This window comes from Dendropsophus ebraccatus, chromosome 3, assembly GCF_027789765.1.
Source record: "Dendropsophus ebraccatus isolate aDenEbr1 chromosome 3, aDenEbr1.pat, whole genome shotgun sequence".
Classification (NCBI taxonomy): domain Eukaryota; kingdom Metazoa; phylum Chordata; class Amphibia; order Anura; family Hylidae; genus Dendropsophus; species Dendropsophus ebraccatus.
The window spans coordinates 25,660,129-25,677,657 of NC_091456.1; the positions used below are offsets into that span (position 1 = coordinate 25,660,129).

The 17,529-nt window shown below is 44.3% G+C and overlaps 1 protein-coding gene across 1 annotated transcript; it reads right to left on the minus strand.

The window, feature by feature from the left end:
- Window positions 1-2,447: 2,447 nt before the first annotated feature.
- ACADS (acyl-CoA dehydrogenase short chain) lies at window positions 2,448-17,504 on the minus strand. Its single transcript, XM_069961252.1, has 10 exons — window positions 17,365-17,504; window positions 17,149-17,297; window positions 15,309-15,458; window positions 13,337-13,448; window positions 11,621-11,772; window positions 9,307-9,477; window positions 6,110-6,247; window positions 5,936-6,031; window positions 5,799-5,855; window positions 2,448-3,023 (listed from the first exon to the last, which is right to left on the minus strand). The coding sequence occupies exons 1-10, from the start codon at window positions 17,414-17,416 to the stop codon at window positions 2,871-2,873; spliced, it is 1,230 nt and encodes a 409-aa protein (XP_069817353.1). The 5' UTR covers window positions 17,417-17,504; the 3' UTR covers window positions 2,448-2,870.
- Between the last annotated feature and the right edge of the window lie 25 nt (window positions 17,505-17,529).

The window sequence follows — 17,529 nt, forward strand, 5'->3', positions numbered from 1 at the left end:
TAAACATCCTATTTAAATATAAGGGGGAAATTTTTTATTCTTTAATGAGGCAGTGGACCTACTAAACAAAGGCATGACATCACAATAACATAACAATCTATCAGCAGGTTTGATCTAACATACAGATTTTTTTTTTTAATTGCAATTGGTGAAAACAAAGCCAGGAATGGATCTGAAAAGAGGAGAAATCTCAGTCTTTCACATGTTCTCTATTTACGGTCTGTTCCTGGCTTCAGTTTCAATAATTACAATGGAAAATCTGTCTGTCAGCATTTTCAGTGTTCTAGATACACTTCGAAGGGAACCAACTGATTACATCCCTTGTATGCTGCAAACCCAAATCAATCCTATTGGTTAAAAGTGTTGCTTTCTCAACTTTTCAAGACAGATCTGCAGCTTGATGAGAGATCAGAATACAAGCTGCCAGTATAAAGGCCCTATTACACCAAAAGATGTCTGACAGATTATCTTGCAGATTTTTTCAGCCAAAGCCAGGAATGGATTTGAAAAGATCAGAAATCTTAGGGCCCGACCAACAGTGTAAACGAGCGCCGATCTGCTAGATCGGCGCTCGTTTACTGGCCCTATTCCACGGCCTGATGATCAATTAGCGAGGGCTGCAGGGACATTGTTACCGATGTCCTTGCAGCATACATTACCTAGCAGGGCTTCTCCTCCGCTCCGTCTTCCTCTCCGGGTTCCGCGGCGCAGCATCAACTCCGGAGCCGCCTGACTGAGCTGGCAGACCGCTCAGCCAATCATTGGCTGAGCGGTCTGACAGCTCAGTTAGGCAGCACCGAAGCTGATGCTGCGACGCGGGACCCGGGGAGGAAGACGGAGCGGAGGAGAAGCCCTGCTAGGTAATGTATAGTGCTTCTCAAATCGTCGGTCGCCCGCCGTGCACCGCTATTTTACGAAGTGATGAGCCGTAGGTGGCCAATGATTTTAGGTTTGGGCCTAAATGAATGATCAGCCGATGACACAATCATCGGCTGATCGTTTTTTCTCTATTCCACCGAGCGATAATCGGCCGATTATCGCTCCGTGGAATAGGCCCCTTAGACTTATCTTTACGACCTGTTCTCTGTTTATAGTCCGTTTCTGACTTTGACAGATTTTTTTCAGCCAGACATCTTTTGGTGTAATAGGGCCCTTAGTCTATAGTGAGTGAGTGGTGAAACCAGAAGATCTCATTTCTCCCCTAGGCTTAATTCCATTCAGACTGTTTACAATTGCTTCTTATGGTATGTTTACACAAAGATTTATTTATTGGAAAGATTTTTGAAGCCAAAGCCAGGAATGAATATGAAAAGAGGAGAGATATCAGTCATACCTTTATGACCTGTTCTCTGTTTATAGTCGGTTCCAGGCTTCAAAAATTTGAAGGGGGCGGTACGGGGGGCACAGACTCACGCGATTCATCTTTTTTTTTTTATCGTAAAAATAAGCAGGAAACCTACTCCCTTTCCGAGGGCGTATGTTTCATGCCGCGCGCACAGGATTTATGTAGGAGGCAGTCCGCATCTACGTAAATCTCTGTAGTGCCAAAGCTGCGGGGTCATTTTTAACGCCGGACTTCATAAATGTCCCCCTATGTGTGTACACGCCGGCCAGGATTCCATAGACAGCAGCACTACGTAAGTTCCGTTGTAATCGGAAACAATGGACGTGATTATTATGAAACTTACATAGTGTGAACACAGCCTTAGGGTGCGTTCACACCTACAGGATCCGCAGCAGATTTGATGCTGTGTTCAGTTAATTAAATGAAATCTGCTGCGGATCCGCAGCAGAAAATCAGCTGCAGGTCCGGTAAGTGTGAACGTAACTTAGGGTGTATATAACGACACAAAAGAGCAGAATCGTTGTGCGTGCATGTAGTTTGACAGACACCATTGATATTAGGCTCCTTCCATTGGTTTGAGAAGAGCAAAAATCTAATGAAAAATGTTATTTTCAAGTGACATAATGGGCAGAAATACATCAGCTTATCCTGAAAAATTATCAAATGACAGCTCCACTTTAATTCTCTCCCCCCCCCCCACATTGTAGTTATTTGCTAGTGTTGTGCTGATTAACCACATCAATACAAATCAACAATTTTATTATAAATACCTAAGAACAGTTTTCTAACATTGTGGTGTACATTCTAATTCACTGACCGCAATGATCGTGTGATATGCATTGATCACATTACTGTAAGTATTAACTAGAGAGGAGTGAATTTACAGTAATAACCAAGCAAATCGCTTTATTTCTGCAATCTGCTCATCAGCCGGCTGCCTTTTAACTCTGTGCCGATCCTCACCGAGTGCTGGACAAAGCTGGATCCAGTCCTGGGACGCTTTTCTTAGGACTGGATCCAGCTTTTCCCAGCACCCAGGAAGGAGCAGCACTGAGATGAAAAGCAGCCGGCTTCTGAGCGGATTGCAGAGATAAAGTGTTTCGCTTCATTATTACTGTAAATTTGCTCATCTCTAGTATTAAAGAGGTATTCCAGGAAAAGTAGGAGATCGCGGAGGTCTGACCTTTGTACCCACTGCCGATCCCCAAATCAGGCCCCAGCCTCTATTCATTCCTATGGAGCTGATGGAAAGAGCCGAGGATAGTGCTCGTCCGGCACACTCAGCTCTTTACTTCTCCATAGGCATAAATAGAGCTGCGGGTCACAAGCTGTACCAACTGCTCTATTAATAATACAGAAGCTGGGGCCCAATACGAGATAGACGGATGGTATGGAGGACAGACCCCCCGCAATGTCCTACTGTTCCCCATATTATTTTCCTGGAATACCCCTTTAACTTAAAGAAATGCAGTGGTTGTTATCCCTGATTTAAGGCATTTGGTAAGTAGATCTTTTCCCCTCCGATTTAATGCTGATATTCCTTAAGTAGCTGGTTGGCTATAACTAGTCTTTGAATCTCACTGGTGCCTTCATAGATTTCGGTGATTCGTGCATCTCTGTAATGACGTTCAGCAGGCATCTCGGTTACATACCCCATGCCACCAAGAATCTGAATTGCCTGGAGAAAAAAAAAAAAAACAATAAGTAGCTGTTGTAATTCTCCACCTTTGTAAACAGAATATATGGTTTGTTTTAGTAAATACTTGTATTCACCATAAGATAACAGTTCTGGAACATCTTTTCTTGTAGAGATGCAATGTGCTGCTGTAGGTGCATGAATGAACAGCCACATATTCATTCTACCTGAGCAGTCACAGTATTGGGACAATCTGGAGGGAGAACGTTCCAGAATATGGCCAAATGATGTCACAGATACAAACCCAATACTTATTTGACAATTATAGAATTCTTATAGGGAAAAAAAGGGAATGGCTGATAGCAAATGGCACAACAACAAAAACATTCTGGGAGGGATTTTATCAATGAAATTTGCTCACAGATTTGCAACTAGAGATGAGCGAATCTAAAGTAGGAACGAAGGGAAGCGCTTTGTTCCTATCAGTGTTCTGCTCATCAGGCTGCGGGATTTGAAGTCTTCTCCGCTCTGTGCCGCTTCTCCCTGGGTGCTGGAAAAAGATGGATCCAGTCCTGGGAAACTGTGAGAAGTTTCCCAGAACTAGATCCATTTTTTTCCCCATCACCCAGGAAGAAGCGGCACAGAGTGGACCAGACTTCAAATCCCGCAGCCTGATGAGCAGAACACTGATAGGAACGAAGCGCTTCGCTTTAACTACTAAACATTATTATTGATATCCTTCACTATGGCTATGTTCACATACGGAGCTTCATTGCAGTACTGTCACAATACTACAGTACTGTCTTTACAAAAAAAAGATGAAGTGCTGCAATGTTGAAACAGCAAGCTGCAGTGCAACAGCAAGTCAGACATGATTCAGTCTAGTGTGGCCCTAGACTTGAAGTAAAGCTGTCATTTGCAATTCATGTTCCAAACTATTGACAGTTATATGGTGGTACCTTTCATGTATTTGTCTGTGCTGAGGGCTGTAACCTGTTTAAGGCCATGTTCAGACCTTGTAAGAGACAGTCTATTTCGTGACCCAGCCGTTCTCAGATCATGCAGTACCGGCCGGATGCTTTTTAGCACCGCTTAGTTCTGATGCGGGCGCATCTGTGCGCGCCCGCATCAGAACTCTCTACTGCACACTATGGAGCGTACAGCCGGAGCCGCTCGCTCCACAGTCTGCACTGACAGGGTTTTCTGCGGACGCTATTCAAAGAAAAGCGGCGACAGAAAACTGACATGTCAGTTTCACACGGCGCCGCTAGAGATCCTGGCTGGAGCGTATACATTCTGGCCGGGGTTCCATAGGTGGCAACGTCACGTATATTTTCGTATTAATCACGTCCATTGTTGCAATCGGCAACAACGGACATAGTTTTGCGAAAATATACGTAGTGGGAACATAGCCTAACCCCACAAGAATAAAAGAATTTTCTATGTCATAGGAACATGGACAGATCTATTTGATATATCATGTGTGTTCTTACTAGGGCTGGGAGATTAATCAAATTTATTTGATTAAATCACCCAGAATGTGAAATAGTAAAATCATTGCACACTGTGCCCTGCCGTCTGATGGGAGAGTCCGTTTCGCAGTACGACCTCCCCCAAAATATGGCCACCAGCCCTTGGTCAGTCCCGTGCTGGAGATGCAGGATACGGACATCAAGGAGCTTGTCCCACACTGACAGACGCCGCTTCCTGACCACAGTGCAGGCAGCTCGGACTCCGCTCCCCAGGATGCACGCCTCCTCTACCGCAGCAGTGAACCCCGTGCACTGGTTCCGGAAGGGGCTATGGTCACACGATAACCCGGCGCTGGTACCCGCAGCGCACACAGTCTACATCCTGGATCCCTGGTTTACGGCCTCCTCCTCCAGCAGGGTCAATAGATGGCATTACAGGAAGGGGCATGACTGGGGCTACAGACTGGCATCACAGGAAGGCAGGAAAGGGGCATCACTGAAGCAGGTGGGCTGATATCGTTCAATGGACAATGAATAGCTGGAAGTGGTGTTGGCAGTGGCATTTGCTTGACATCAGTGGTGTTAACATTGGCATGGCAGAAGTGGGTATTGGTTTCAGGAGTCACACACAGCCAATTCACTCTCTTAATGCTATGGAGTGGGCATTAGCCTAATGTGGCATCAGGTAAGTGGGCATTGCCTTATCTATACCTGTACTATCACACCCCTTATCCACTATGCCTTCACTACCACTCCCTACCTAGATGGAGGCACAAAGAAGATCTCCTATATCAGGGATGTCGAACTCAGGCCCTCCAGCTGTTGCAAAACTACAAGTCCCATCATGCCTGGACTGCCAAAGCTTAAGCTTTGGCTGTCCAGGCATGATGGGAATTGTAGTTGTGAGTTTGACACGTCTGTCCTATATTATATGGGGGCACAGAGTGACACATAGTTGGTAAAACTACTTATATGGGGTACAATATAATATATATTTTTTATGATATATAAATCGAGAATTGTCCCAAAAAAAAAAAAAAAGACTTTATCTTTAAGCCATATCGTCCAGTCCTACTTCTTACCCTAGCAGCTACCCAACAGTGTCAACAGTTTGGATTTGCAGAAGACATCTTCCCCAAACGACTACTACCAGTCTCTAGCTCAGTCTCCAGCTGCTGGAGTCAGCACTTTTATAGAGAATTTTTTTATTAAAAAACAATACTTTTATGGTTTCCAAATATATCTTTCAGATGTAGCCAATAAACATTGTATAAGCAGACTTTATACCCTTTATATAACCTGTATATCATGGGCAGCTGAAGTAGAACACAAACTTTACACATACCTGGTGTGATATCATTGTAGCAGCCTCAGATGCTGCTAGTTTTGCCATAGCAGCTTCCTAATAAATAAGAAAAGAAGTTACAGCAAGGTAGAATATGCTAGTGTTCTGTATATATTTGCAAACAGAGCCCCTCTAACCTTGGTAAAGGGCTTCTTGTTATCCTTTAGCATTGCTGCTCTCCAGGTCAGGAGCCTTGCCCCCTCCAGAGCTAGAGCCATGTCCGCTAGCTTAAACTGGAGATAAACAGATACGCAGCATAGGTTAGAAAAAAAGACCAGAAAGTAAGTAGCTACTAAGGTGTTGTGCAGTACCTGGATAGCTTGCAATTTGGTAATTGGTGCTCCAAATGCCATCCTCTTCTCTGCATAGTCTACAGCACAGTCCAGGGCAGCCTGAGCAATACCAAGAGCTTGAGATGCAATGCCAATCCTCCCAGCATCTAAGGTTTGCTGAAAGAAATAGATTTAAAGGAGTTATCCAGGATTACAAAAAACAAAAATACAGTTGCATTCTTCCAGGCACAGTGCCACTCTTGTCCTCAGTTTGTGTGTCGTATCACAACTCAGTAGCATTGATGTGAATGGAGCAACTTCGAGTGTTTTTTTTTTTTTTTTTTTTTTTTAAATCCTGGACTTAATACAAATCTATGAGGAGGGGGAATGATCGGAGAGAGCAAGAAGCAAACAGACTGCAAGATGACCACACAAGTTTACTGTACTAGAACTGCTGTTCTTTAATGTTGTCTACGCTGCTACAGCTTCTTGCAGTATGTACAGGGATTGGAGAGCAGATCCTCTTGTGTGTGTGTGTAGTGTATGAGAGACTTTGTAGACATTATTAGGCCCCAGCCACTAGCTCAGATACAGCTAAAAATTAAAAGATGAAGCCAGGAGAATTGAAATCCATTGTGCAAAAACTATGGAAACTGCAGTTCAATGTTTCCAAATGTAAAATAATGCACCTGTAAAAAAAAATCTTTAGGGTGCCTTCACACCTACCGGATCCACAGCGGATCTAATCTGCGAATTCGGAGCGAGATCCACTGCGGATCCGGTACCATTCACCCTAATGATAGCACATACCCGCAGCGGGATTGACATCCCGCTGTATGAGCTTTAACCCCCTGGCGGCCGCAGCCCCGCCACTGCCCCCATCAGCCCTGGCGCTCGCATCCCCAATTGCCGCCCGCCCGCATTCCCGATCATCCCTGCAGCCCGCACGCTTACCAGATGGCCGCCCCCATCCCCATCATCCCCGCAGCCCGCACGCATCCCAGATGGTCGCCCGCACCCCCATCATCCCTGCAGCCCGCCCGCATCACCCCAGCAGCTGCGCTGAGGAGGAGGTATGTATGCTCTCGGCGGCGGCCGAGTTGCTGGGATGATGCGGGCGGGCTGCGGATGGCGATTGGGGATGCGTGCCGGCTGCGGGGATGATCGGGAATGTGGGCGGGCTGCAGAGATGATGGGAGATGTGGGCGCCGGGGCTGATGGGGGCAGCGGCGGAGCTGCAGAAGGCGTGGATGCGGTGGGGCTGCGGGCACCAGGGGTTTAAAGCTCATATTCACAGAGGGATGTCAATCCCGCTGCGGGTATGTGCTATCATTAGGGTGAATGGTACCGGATCCGCAGTGGATCTCGCTCCGAATTCGCAGAAGTGAGATCCGCTGCGGATCTGGTAGGTGTGAAGGCACCCTTAATCAGAAGATTGTATCGGCAGTTCTGTTAGGCTGGGTTCACACTGCGTTTTCAACATCCGTTCAACGGATCCTTTTTTTTTTTTTAACGGTCAAAAAAGTAGTGTCAACAGTACTTTATTGATAGCTACGCTTCCTGAAGACACTGTGGTTTGCAGTGAAACATGTTGAAGGGGCTTTTTTTTTATTTTATTGCTACCCCTAGTGCTCCAAATATATTATATACATAATCAGTGACAATTGCTGATTTATATATATATATATATATATATATATATATATATATATATATATATATATATATATATATATATATATATATATATATAAAAATATAAAAATTCTCAGCAAACTCTTTAAGTAATTAAATAAAAGCAAAGTTTTAGTCAGGTCCCTACCTAGGGGGGCTCTATTCCCGGGGCCTCACAGCCTGTGGGACAGATCTTAGTGGTTATAATGTACCCCTGACTAGGAGGACTTGTAGTTGTTGTTAAAGGGGAACTCTGGATAAGAAAAACTTGTTTTCTATTAAAGGTTATATAGATGTGTCTATACAATGTATTACTGTATCTGTGCGGTTCTGCCACACTGATAGCTGATAGAAATCCAGGAAAAGGAAAAAAAAATGGCCCCTGTGCCAATTCACTTTGTCTCCTGCTCCGGCTGCTATCCCTCCCCCCCCCCAGGAGACAAATTTTCCATGCCTCTGTCTCACATTGTGTGTGTTTACTGATGATGCATACAGGGGGCAGGATGTGATGTCACAGGAGGCCTGGCTGGGTCCGCCAATCCACTGACTGATTCACCATCTTTGTCCGGCCAGAAGCAGGTGCAGCATAATTTTACTGATTGTGATGGGTGGTGACTGTGATGGTCAGCTGAGGGAAAGCATTGCATTCTGGGAACTGCTCAATCAGGAAACACAGAAACACAAAACAGAACAAAACCCCCCCAAACAAATTGTGGATTTTTGGTGGTTTCAAAACTGGGATAGACAGGTAAGTAATGCTATATGGGCCATTCCATCCAAACTGAACCTTTCGTAACACTCGTAACACCCGTAGTTAAAATTTTTTTTTTTTTTTAAAAACTAATTAAAAAAAAAAAGCAATTTAACCACAAAAGTTATAAATATACATTAAGAGTCTTAATGTATATTTATACCTTTAGTGTTTAAAATGCAGTTTTACTAGGTTTAACTAGCTGTTACGGGTGTTACGAAAGGTTCAGTTTGGATGGAATGGCCCATATGCTTCTGCAGAAGTTTAATTTTTTTAACCTCAACCGGAATACCTCTTTAAGATCAGAAACAATACAAGAAAAAAATACTTTACTGAAAGAGTAGTAGATACTAGGAATACACTTCCAGCAGATGTGGTTGGTAAATCTACAATAACTGAATGTAAACCTGCCTGGAATATACATATATCTATCCTAATATAATAAGAAATAATACTAAAAGGGCAGACAATCTTCTAGGTTTCTAAATTGGTGAAAAATGCTATATCCCATCTATACAATGGGCAGTAATAGTGCTAACATCTCATGTACAAAAAGAGGACAGCTTATCCTAAAAAGTCACCTAGAACTACGGGAACTATTTAAACCAAGGATGGGGAACCTTCGGCCCTCCAGCTGTCGCAAAACTACAATTCCCATCATGCCTGGACGGCCAAGGCTTTGCTTTGGCTGTCCAGGCATGATGGGAATTGTAGTTTTGTGACAGCTGGAGGGATAAAGGTTACCCATCCCTGATTTAAACAATTATAACACATACATACTTCTACACAGAGAATACAGAAGACGGTTTACCATAGCAATTTTGAAGCCCATTCCAGACTCTCCTAGAATATTCTCACGTGGGATGCGGCAATCTTCAAAAATCAAATTGGCCGTGGACGAAGCCCGGATTCCAAGCTTATCCTCTTTCTTTCCAAGTGATAACCCTGGGGTTGGCATCTCAACTAAAAAAGCACTAATACCCTGTAGAAGTACAAAGAATATCTGAGATGACAACTATAAAGAAATGCAAACATATCTAGCCCTATTATACGTACATTGTCCTGTCAGATATACCCAACTCAGACGTTTATGGCAGACGTACACAATATACCACAACAGTGTGAGAGGTGCAGGTTCCTGAATGAGGGCTCAAGAAAAGAAAATCTATGTATAGTGGGCTATTTAAGGAACTCCTATAGTCTAGAAGTGAATGGAGAAAATCATACACAGACACCTCTCCACCTGTATGCTGCCATCACCAGGACAGGTGTCCCACATTTTGACATAGAGAGCATATTCTGTGGATATGTTGTAACTTATACGACCTCCTTAAGATATATACGCACCTAACAGACCACGAGGCATGAGGTGTGTATGTATGCTTCCTCCTTGAAGGGGTATTCCCCTCAGGTAAAACACATGTCCCCCTCCTGTAGACAACAATTTGTTCTGTACCTATTATTACCTTATCGGTCTCCTTCCCTTAATTCTGAGTTGCTGCTTTCTGCTTAAAACACAGAAAACAGTGTGTGAGCTGCTCTCTCTTTCATGTAAACAGCACCCCAATCCGTCTGTCTCTGCATTCTTTACTGCCTGGAGGGTTAATATGAGGTCTGAGTTGCAGGTGACCTCACTGTGATTAACCCTCCCAGCACTGCAGAGTGCAGAAACAGCCGGCCAGGGATGCTGTTTACACAAGCTGTCTCAGAAGAGAGGGGGGTGAAAGGGGAGATGGAGAGAACAGCTCACACACAGTTTTCTGTGTCTTTAGCACAAAGCAGCAGCTCCAAAATGAGGAAAGAGACTGAAAAGGCAATAACTAAGTATGGAACAAATTGTTAGTCTCCAAGAGGAGAATAATTCAACATGTATATTACCTGAGGGGAATACCCCTTTAAAGGGGTACTCCAGCGTGGGGTCACTTTTGCGCTGGGACGTGCAGCCGCTTCCGGGTGTCTGACGTGGGTCCGAGAGGTGACGTCTCAGGTCCACTCAGCCACTCAGTGAAGTCCTTCACTAACTGGCTGAGCGGACCTGAGACGTCATGTCTCGGGCCCGTGTCAGACACCCGGAATCGGCCGGGAACTGGGCATCGGAGAGCCGCGATGCAGGTACCCCTTTAAGGAAGCACCCCTTTAAGGAATATGACTAAGAATAAAAAAAAATGATAGCAATCTCTGTCCCATATTTAAAAGGTTGGCTACTTTGTGTTAATGAATGTGCTGGACACATGATTTTATGCAACAAACATATTTTAGAGGATCAGCACTGTTTTGTTACTTTGAGGCCCCAGTTCCCTGTAGGCATTGCCTTCTCCATTGACTGCTAGCATTCACTTCCTATCAATGCTTGCTTATGAAGAGGCATGTCACCAGGCATGTAACAGCATCGTCCACAGAAAAACACTGCACACTCGCTAGTATTCCTTGCACAGTTACAAGGTTAAAAAAATGGCAATGATCTTCTAAAATTTGAAAATAATAGTGTTTCCAATATATTTAGTGAAATACACAGCAGTAATCATTTACCTAGGCGGTAAGCTGCTGCAACTTCCGTTGCTAATATCAATGCTGTCACATCCTTTCCATTGAGTGGCAATTTTAACCTCTTAACTAGAGATGAGCAAATTTAACCTCCTCCCACCGCTCCACAGTAAATTAGGGTCGCTGCAGCCTATGCCTACCTATACACTGCAGGATGACACAGGCGTAGAAGCTGCACCTGTGTCACGCGCGGCGGGTCCCAGCTATCAGTCATAGCTGGAGACCCACCGCCACGCTCCGATGCTGAGAGTTAACCCTATAGATACTGCGGTCAGTGCGGCATCTATAGGGCTACTGACAGAGAATTCTCCCCCTAAAGAGGGAGAATTCTCTGTCTGGTGTCCATCAGGGCTCTGCAAAGTGATTGCTGGAATGCCACAGGTTGGGGAATGCTAAGGTATAATGTATTACATAAATGTCTATATATTGTGACTGACAAACATAAGATATTACATCCTTTTATTTTTAAACTAGAACTGTAAGCAATATATTTTTGCAGATTTAGTCAGAAAGAAAATTTCAATCTAACACCATGTAATAATAAAGGTGTAATATCACTAGCAAACTGGGATGTCACTCACCTTATGTTTCTTGGACTTATCTGTCGTAGCAAAGACGACAACTGCAGAGGCATCCCATGCGTTTGTAATCCAGGATTTTGTTCCATTCAGAACCCACTCTTCTCCATCCAGCCTGGCGACTGTACTAGCTGCCCCAGCATCACTGCCATTACCTGAAAACGGCAAGAAATTAGGAATTTAAGTGTTAAGTGTTGACTTCCGCTTCCCCAGCCACTGAGTAATGTGACGAGTCAGCAAATAACTGCTGGGCGCCTGGTTTCATCTTTTGTGCAGCCATAGAAATCATTGGATTGCTGCCGAAAACTGCATTTAAATAGCCGCAAGAATGATACAGTGACCATTGGTAGAGCCCGGCTGTGCCTTGTAGAGGTACTGCAAGCAAGCGCTGATCTCTTTGATCAGCGCTCCTTTGTGGCCACACATGGTGTCATGTGAAAGGACCCTTACAGGTCAGTGGAGTTCTGAAAATCCTATTCACATACATTACACTGTCCTATGCAAACTGAACTAACGGAGCTTGTCAAGACATGTTATTGCTATATAGATCTGACAGATTAAACCTGTTGTGACAGCAAATGGACTATATATGTGGTGTCTGTGTACGTTAGAGCTTGTATGAAGCCATAATATCACTATGTTTACATTATATCACCATAGTTTGACGGCTATGCCTTCTGGAGGAGAAAGCCTTATATGCTACAGTCTAGCAACTTTGTGAAAACCATGATAAACTATGACCCACATAAGGCTTAAAGGGAATCTGTCACTAGGTTTATGCCGCCTTAAAGGGGTTATCCAGTGCTACAAAAACATGGCTACTTTATTTCAGAGACAGCACCACTCTTGTCTCCAGTTCAGGTGTGGTTTACAATTAAGCTCTATTCACTTTAATGGAACTGAGCAGCAAAACCCCGCCCAAGCTGGAGACAAGAGTGGTGCTGTCTCTAAAAGAAAGTGGCCATGTTTTTGTAGCGCTGGATAATCCCTTTAAATGAGGGCAGCATAAACTAGTAATAGAAATGCTGAACAGAACAATGTATTACTTGCATCATTCTGTTCAGCCGTTCTCCTAATATGCAGGAAGATGGGCTTTATGCCACACCTTCCTGCACCCTCCAGCTGCTGATTGACAGATGTCAGAGGGAGCTAGCGCTCATGAATATCCAGGACTACTGAGCACACACACATAATGGAGAGGACTAATTAATATCCTTGTTATTCAATAGTAGGGGGCCACTGCGCCGATTCCCCTCTACTTAAAGAGCATCTTTCCCTCAAGGACCGCAGAGAGAATCACGGAGCGGGAGCAGCATGATGAAGCTGGGGGTGTACAGTATGGCTGGTTAGTGGTTTTATTCCACAAAGAGGCAGCAGGGACAAATTAAAATTTCCCCAGACAACCTCTTAATCTGTTCCCTGTTTGGGAACCAAACTATACAACCTCTTTAACCCTTTAGCTCGGGATGTACCGGTACGTCCTAAGTCGTCTAGGGGTTAAAGAAATACTGTTATAATATAAGTTTTTAAAGAAGACCATAAGATTGAGATAAGATCCATAAGATCATTGACACAAATGTGGGGGGAAAAAACAGTCCTGCGTTTTCTCCTTCATTTCAAATTTTTTTTGTCTCCTTTTTGGTAGGAAAAGAAAACATGAAGATGGAGGTGTAAAACACTAGTGCTATTGGGCCTTTTTTATGCGGACGCTTCACGGACCTGGTTCACTGAGAGCAAAGCAGCCGATCTTGTCGCCGCTACAAAATGGAGTAATCCACTTCCTTTTCTGCTCCTCGGAGGCATTTTTAAGGACCGGCCCTAAATAAAGAGACTACAATATTGCAGACAAATAAATGACACAATGTACAACAGGTTGGGACACTTTTACATTGCAATTTTTCACCCAGTATCTGTAACTCTGTAATTATTTACAGTTTCAGTCTAGATTTTGACCTACAAATACAAAATATTTCTGCCTGAGCTATTTTAACAGCATTTAGAGAGATGCTTTACAGCAAGCCCCATGGACCACGGGTAGAAATGAGCGAATTGATGATCTCAACTAAGCCAATTGCTTCATTTCATCAGTGCTCCGCTCATTAGCCTTTCAGCACTGTTGCACTCCCTGCCGCTCCACCCTGGTTGCTGGGGAAAAGCTGGATCCAATCCTGGGTAACTGGGAGAAGTTTCCCAGGATTGGATCTAGCTTTTCCCAGCATCCTGTGGCAAAGACTGAAGCAGCGCTGAAAGGATGCGGGCTTGATGAGCAGAGCGTTGATCAACGCTCTGTGTTTACACAGAGATTTATCTGACAGATTTTTGAAGCCAAAGCCAGGAACAGACTATAAACAGAGAACAGATCATAAAGGAAAGCCTGAGATTTCTCCTCTTTTGCAATCCATTCCTGGCTTTGGCTTCTGTCAGATAAATCTCTCTGTGTAAACGCACCATTAGTTGAGATCAGCGATTAGTTCATTTCTATCAAAGGACACAATAGACACGTCCTGTCCCATTCAGATGAATGAAAAAGGCTTCTGGGCATGCTCAGTGACCTTTATAAAGGTCATTCTACAGGGAGGTTGGTGCTTGGTTGTGAGCAACAGCTATTGTGTGTACCTGTTATCTATATACTGGTGTCACTGTAATCTTGTCTGTGATGATAAGGAGGGCACTGCTGGGAAATGATTTTTACTATAGATGAGCACAACAGGAGCGTTGTGGTCCGATCGTCTGGCATTTGAATACCGGTGGCTGAAGAAGTTGTATGCAGCCCTAGGGAGTCCTGGAAAACATGGATGCAGCCATAATCATGTCTTTCTGGACACCCTAGGGCTGCATCCAACATCTTTAGCCACAACTATTCAAATGCCGAACGATTGGACTCTTGCATGCTCCAGTTTGGCTCATCTCTAACAGGCAGTCTCAGCTTAGTTTTAGGCCTAGTGGCCAGAATGGAAACTGCAAGAGTTCAGCATCATTTTGAAATAGCATTAAAATGTCACACTTTTTTTTTTTTTTTTTTGCAGAAATCAATAGTCCAGGCGATTTTGAGAAACTTTGTAATTAGGTTTATTAGACAAATATGCAATTATCTGCATTCAAAAAGAGTTTCCCCATGTCCCCCCCCCCCGTCCCTCTCATTCACTGCTCATTATCAGGAATCTCGACTAGTTTACATCAGTCGAGCCCTGTCTGTTCTATGGAGAGGGGAGGAGGTAGGAGGGAAATTAGTCGGCAGCAGAGAACAAAGGATTACACAGTGGGAGCTGTATGAAAGCTGGTATTCAGAGGTCAGTGCTGACTTCAGAGGAGATAGCCCTGTGATGTAGCTGTAAATTAACTCTTTGTTGTCCTGTTTTGGTGCCTCATCTCCCTCTACCTCTCCCCCCTCTATAGAAAACCATTAAGACAGGGGGGAGAGCTTCAAACTGCTTTTTCACGATAAAAATGCTTTTTCGGCTAATAAACCCAATCACAAAGTTTCTTAAAATTGCCTGTACTATTGATTTCTGCAAAAAATAAATAAAAAAATAAACGACAGTAACACTTTACAGTAACTGGGGAGTTTTTATAATATTGTCTGCACCACATAAAACCTGCCCCTACCTTTTTATAATGTGTCACTCATTTACAGGTACAAAGTCTACACTTTTATTGTAGCTAAATAAATGGAAAATCTTTCTATTCTCACATTGTTGACGCTCATGATGACTCCAGTCGATGCACAGCCACGGCTGATCTCTTCTACTGCAATAGAGTAAGCCAAGTAGTCAAGCCCGGCTCCGCCTAGGTCTTCCGGGACTTCCACTGACATCAATCCCATTTGTCCCATCTTCTGGACCTGGAGAAAGGAGATAAATGACAAGTAGGTTCTTGGTTATAGCTGCTCCTAGGAGAATTAGATTATGAACAATATGGCTGCCATTACAATCCAGACAGTTTTTTAAAAAACCTAGCTGAGTGGTATGGATCACAAAATATAGATCACACGCTGTCTGGACTGCTAGTATCCATGATAGCTGTACCAGTGAACATATTAACACATTAGTGCCAACTGATTCTTAATTTAATTTTCCTTAGCTTCCTGATCGTTCCTAACAGCATGATTTTTTTGCTTACACAATCCCTTACACATAACTTTTCATATGTTGCAGCCCATGGTGAGACTAACAATTCCTCCCATACTTGTTGTTATATATTCAGTCTCCTTCCCCCAGTTCTCAGCTGCTGCTTTCTGCTAAAGACACATAAAAAGCTGTATGTCATCTTTTCTCTCTGCCCCCCCCCCCCAGAGACAATTGGAAAGAATGTCCCTTTCTGCAACTTTGTAATGCCGGGAAGATTAATCACAGTGAATTCATCAGCATGTTGACATTAGATTAACATTTCCAGCATTACAAATAAGATACAAAAGTTGCAGATACAGCCTGCCAGGTACCTGATTACATCAGCCTTCTCGGAAAGAAGGGAAGAGGAAGGGGGGATGGAGAGAAAAGCTCATACATATATATATTTTTTTTAATGTAGGTGTGTCTTCAACAGAAAGCAGCAGCTCAGAACTGGGGGAAGGAGACTGAATAGATAACAACAAGTATGGGAGGAATTGTTAGTCTCACCATGGGCTGCAACATATGAAAAGTTATGTTTGAGTGGAATATCCCTTAAATTGCATAGGTGGGTAACTGATTCTTCCCTGTCAGATGCCCAAGTAAGAGAGTGATTGTGCCATGTTTGATATAATGTCCTTACACTTACATTAGAGAGCCTTTCTATTCTCTTCCCCTTTAAGAATACACACACTGGACTAAGCGGAGCATGCAGGTGCACAGAGGGTACAGGAGGAATAGCTTAGCGAGCCCTCCTCTGACAGGCACCTTTATACACACACAGGTGTGACCAACCACTGATGTCACTACACAAGGTCACAACAGGACTAGTTGTCATACCTCGAGCCTTCCCCTATTTCCTGCAGAGGACTTGTCATTGCAGGTAACAGTACTGGGGTAACCAAGCTGCCACTTGTAATTGAGTTGTATCAATTTTGCTATGTATAGACTTGTATAGACTTTAATAGATAAATCTAGTCTACTAGTGACTATGTCTGGTTTGCTGTAACGGTGTGTTTTACAGGAAGGACACTGACTTGTGTGGCTGACAATGACGGAAGGAAAAGTCGCATGAATGACCTGGTAAAAAGGGGCTGTTCTAACCCACAGGGGTCAAACTTGGGCCCTCCAGCTGTTACAAAACTACAATTATCATGCCATCCAGGCATGATGGGAATTGTAGTTAAGGCACAGCTGGAGAGCCAAGGTTCCCTACCCCTGGCACACCATGATGACCTCTGACCTCTGGATACAACCTGGTGTCAATGTGTGGTGCAGAGGGTGACTGGTAGATGGTACCGTATATGCTGGAATATAAAGAACTGAATGAATGGAGCCTAAGGCGACTGTATATAGACAGAGCTGAGAGGACTGAGTGGGTGAAAGGTCAGCAGCAGAGCCGGGCGGCCATGACACCCTGCACACCTGATCCTTCGGGTAGCGGTGCTCCCGGTCCAGCTGTGCTGCTATGGGCTGTAGCTCTCTCTCCGCGAACTCCCGGCAGGTGTCCCGCAGCATGCGGTGAGTGTCGGGCAGCTCTACGCTCTGGTACACCGTGTGCAGACACCGGGCGGCTGTGGAGACAACACAGAGGTCAGCGGGCGGCCGGGGGTCACCACCACAAGGTCACCCTCTGCTCACCTGTGTGCGGCGGCCGCCATGCCCGACACAATACGGTAATCCCCCGTAACATGACTGTCCGCCGTGCAGCCACCACCTCACACTACTACTGCCGCTGCTAGAGCCGTAAGCAGGCCCCGCCCCTCTACTGGATAGCCATATAAGCTCCTCCCCCTTACGTTTGCG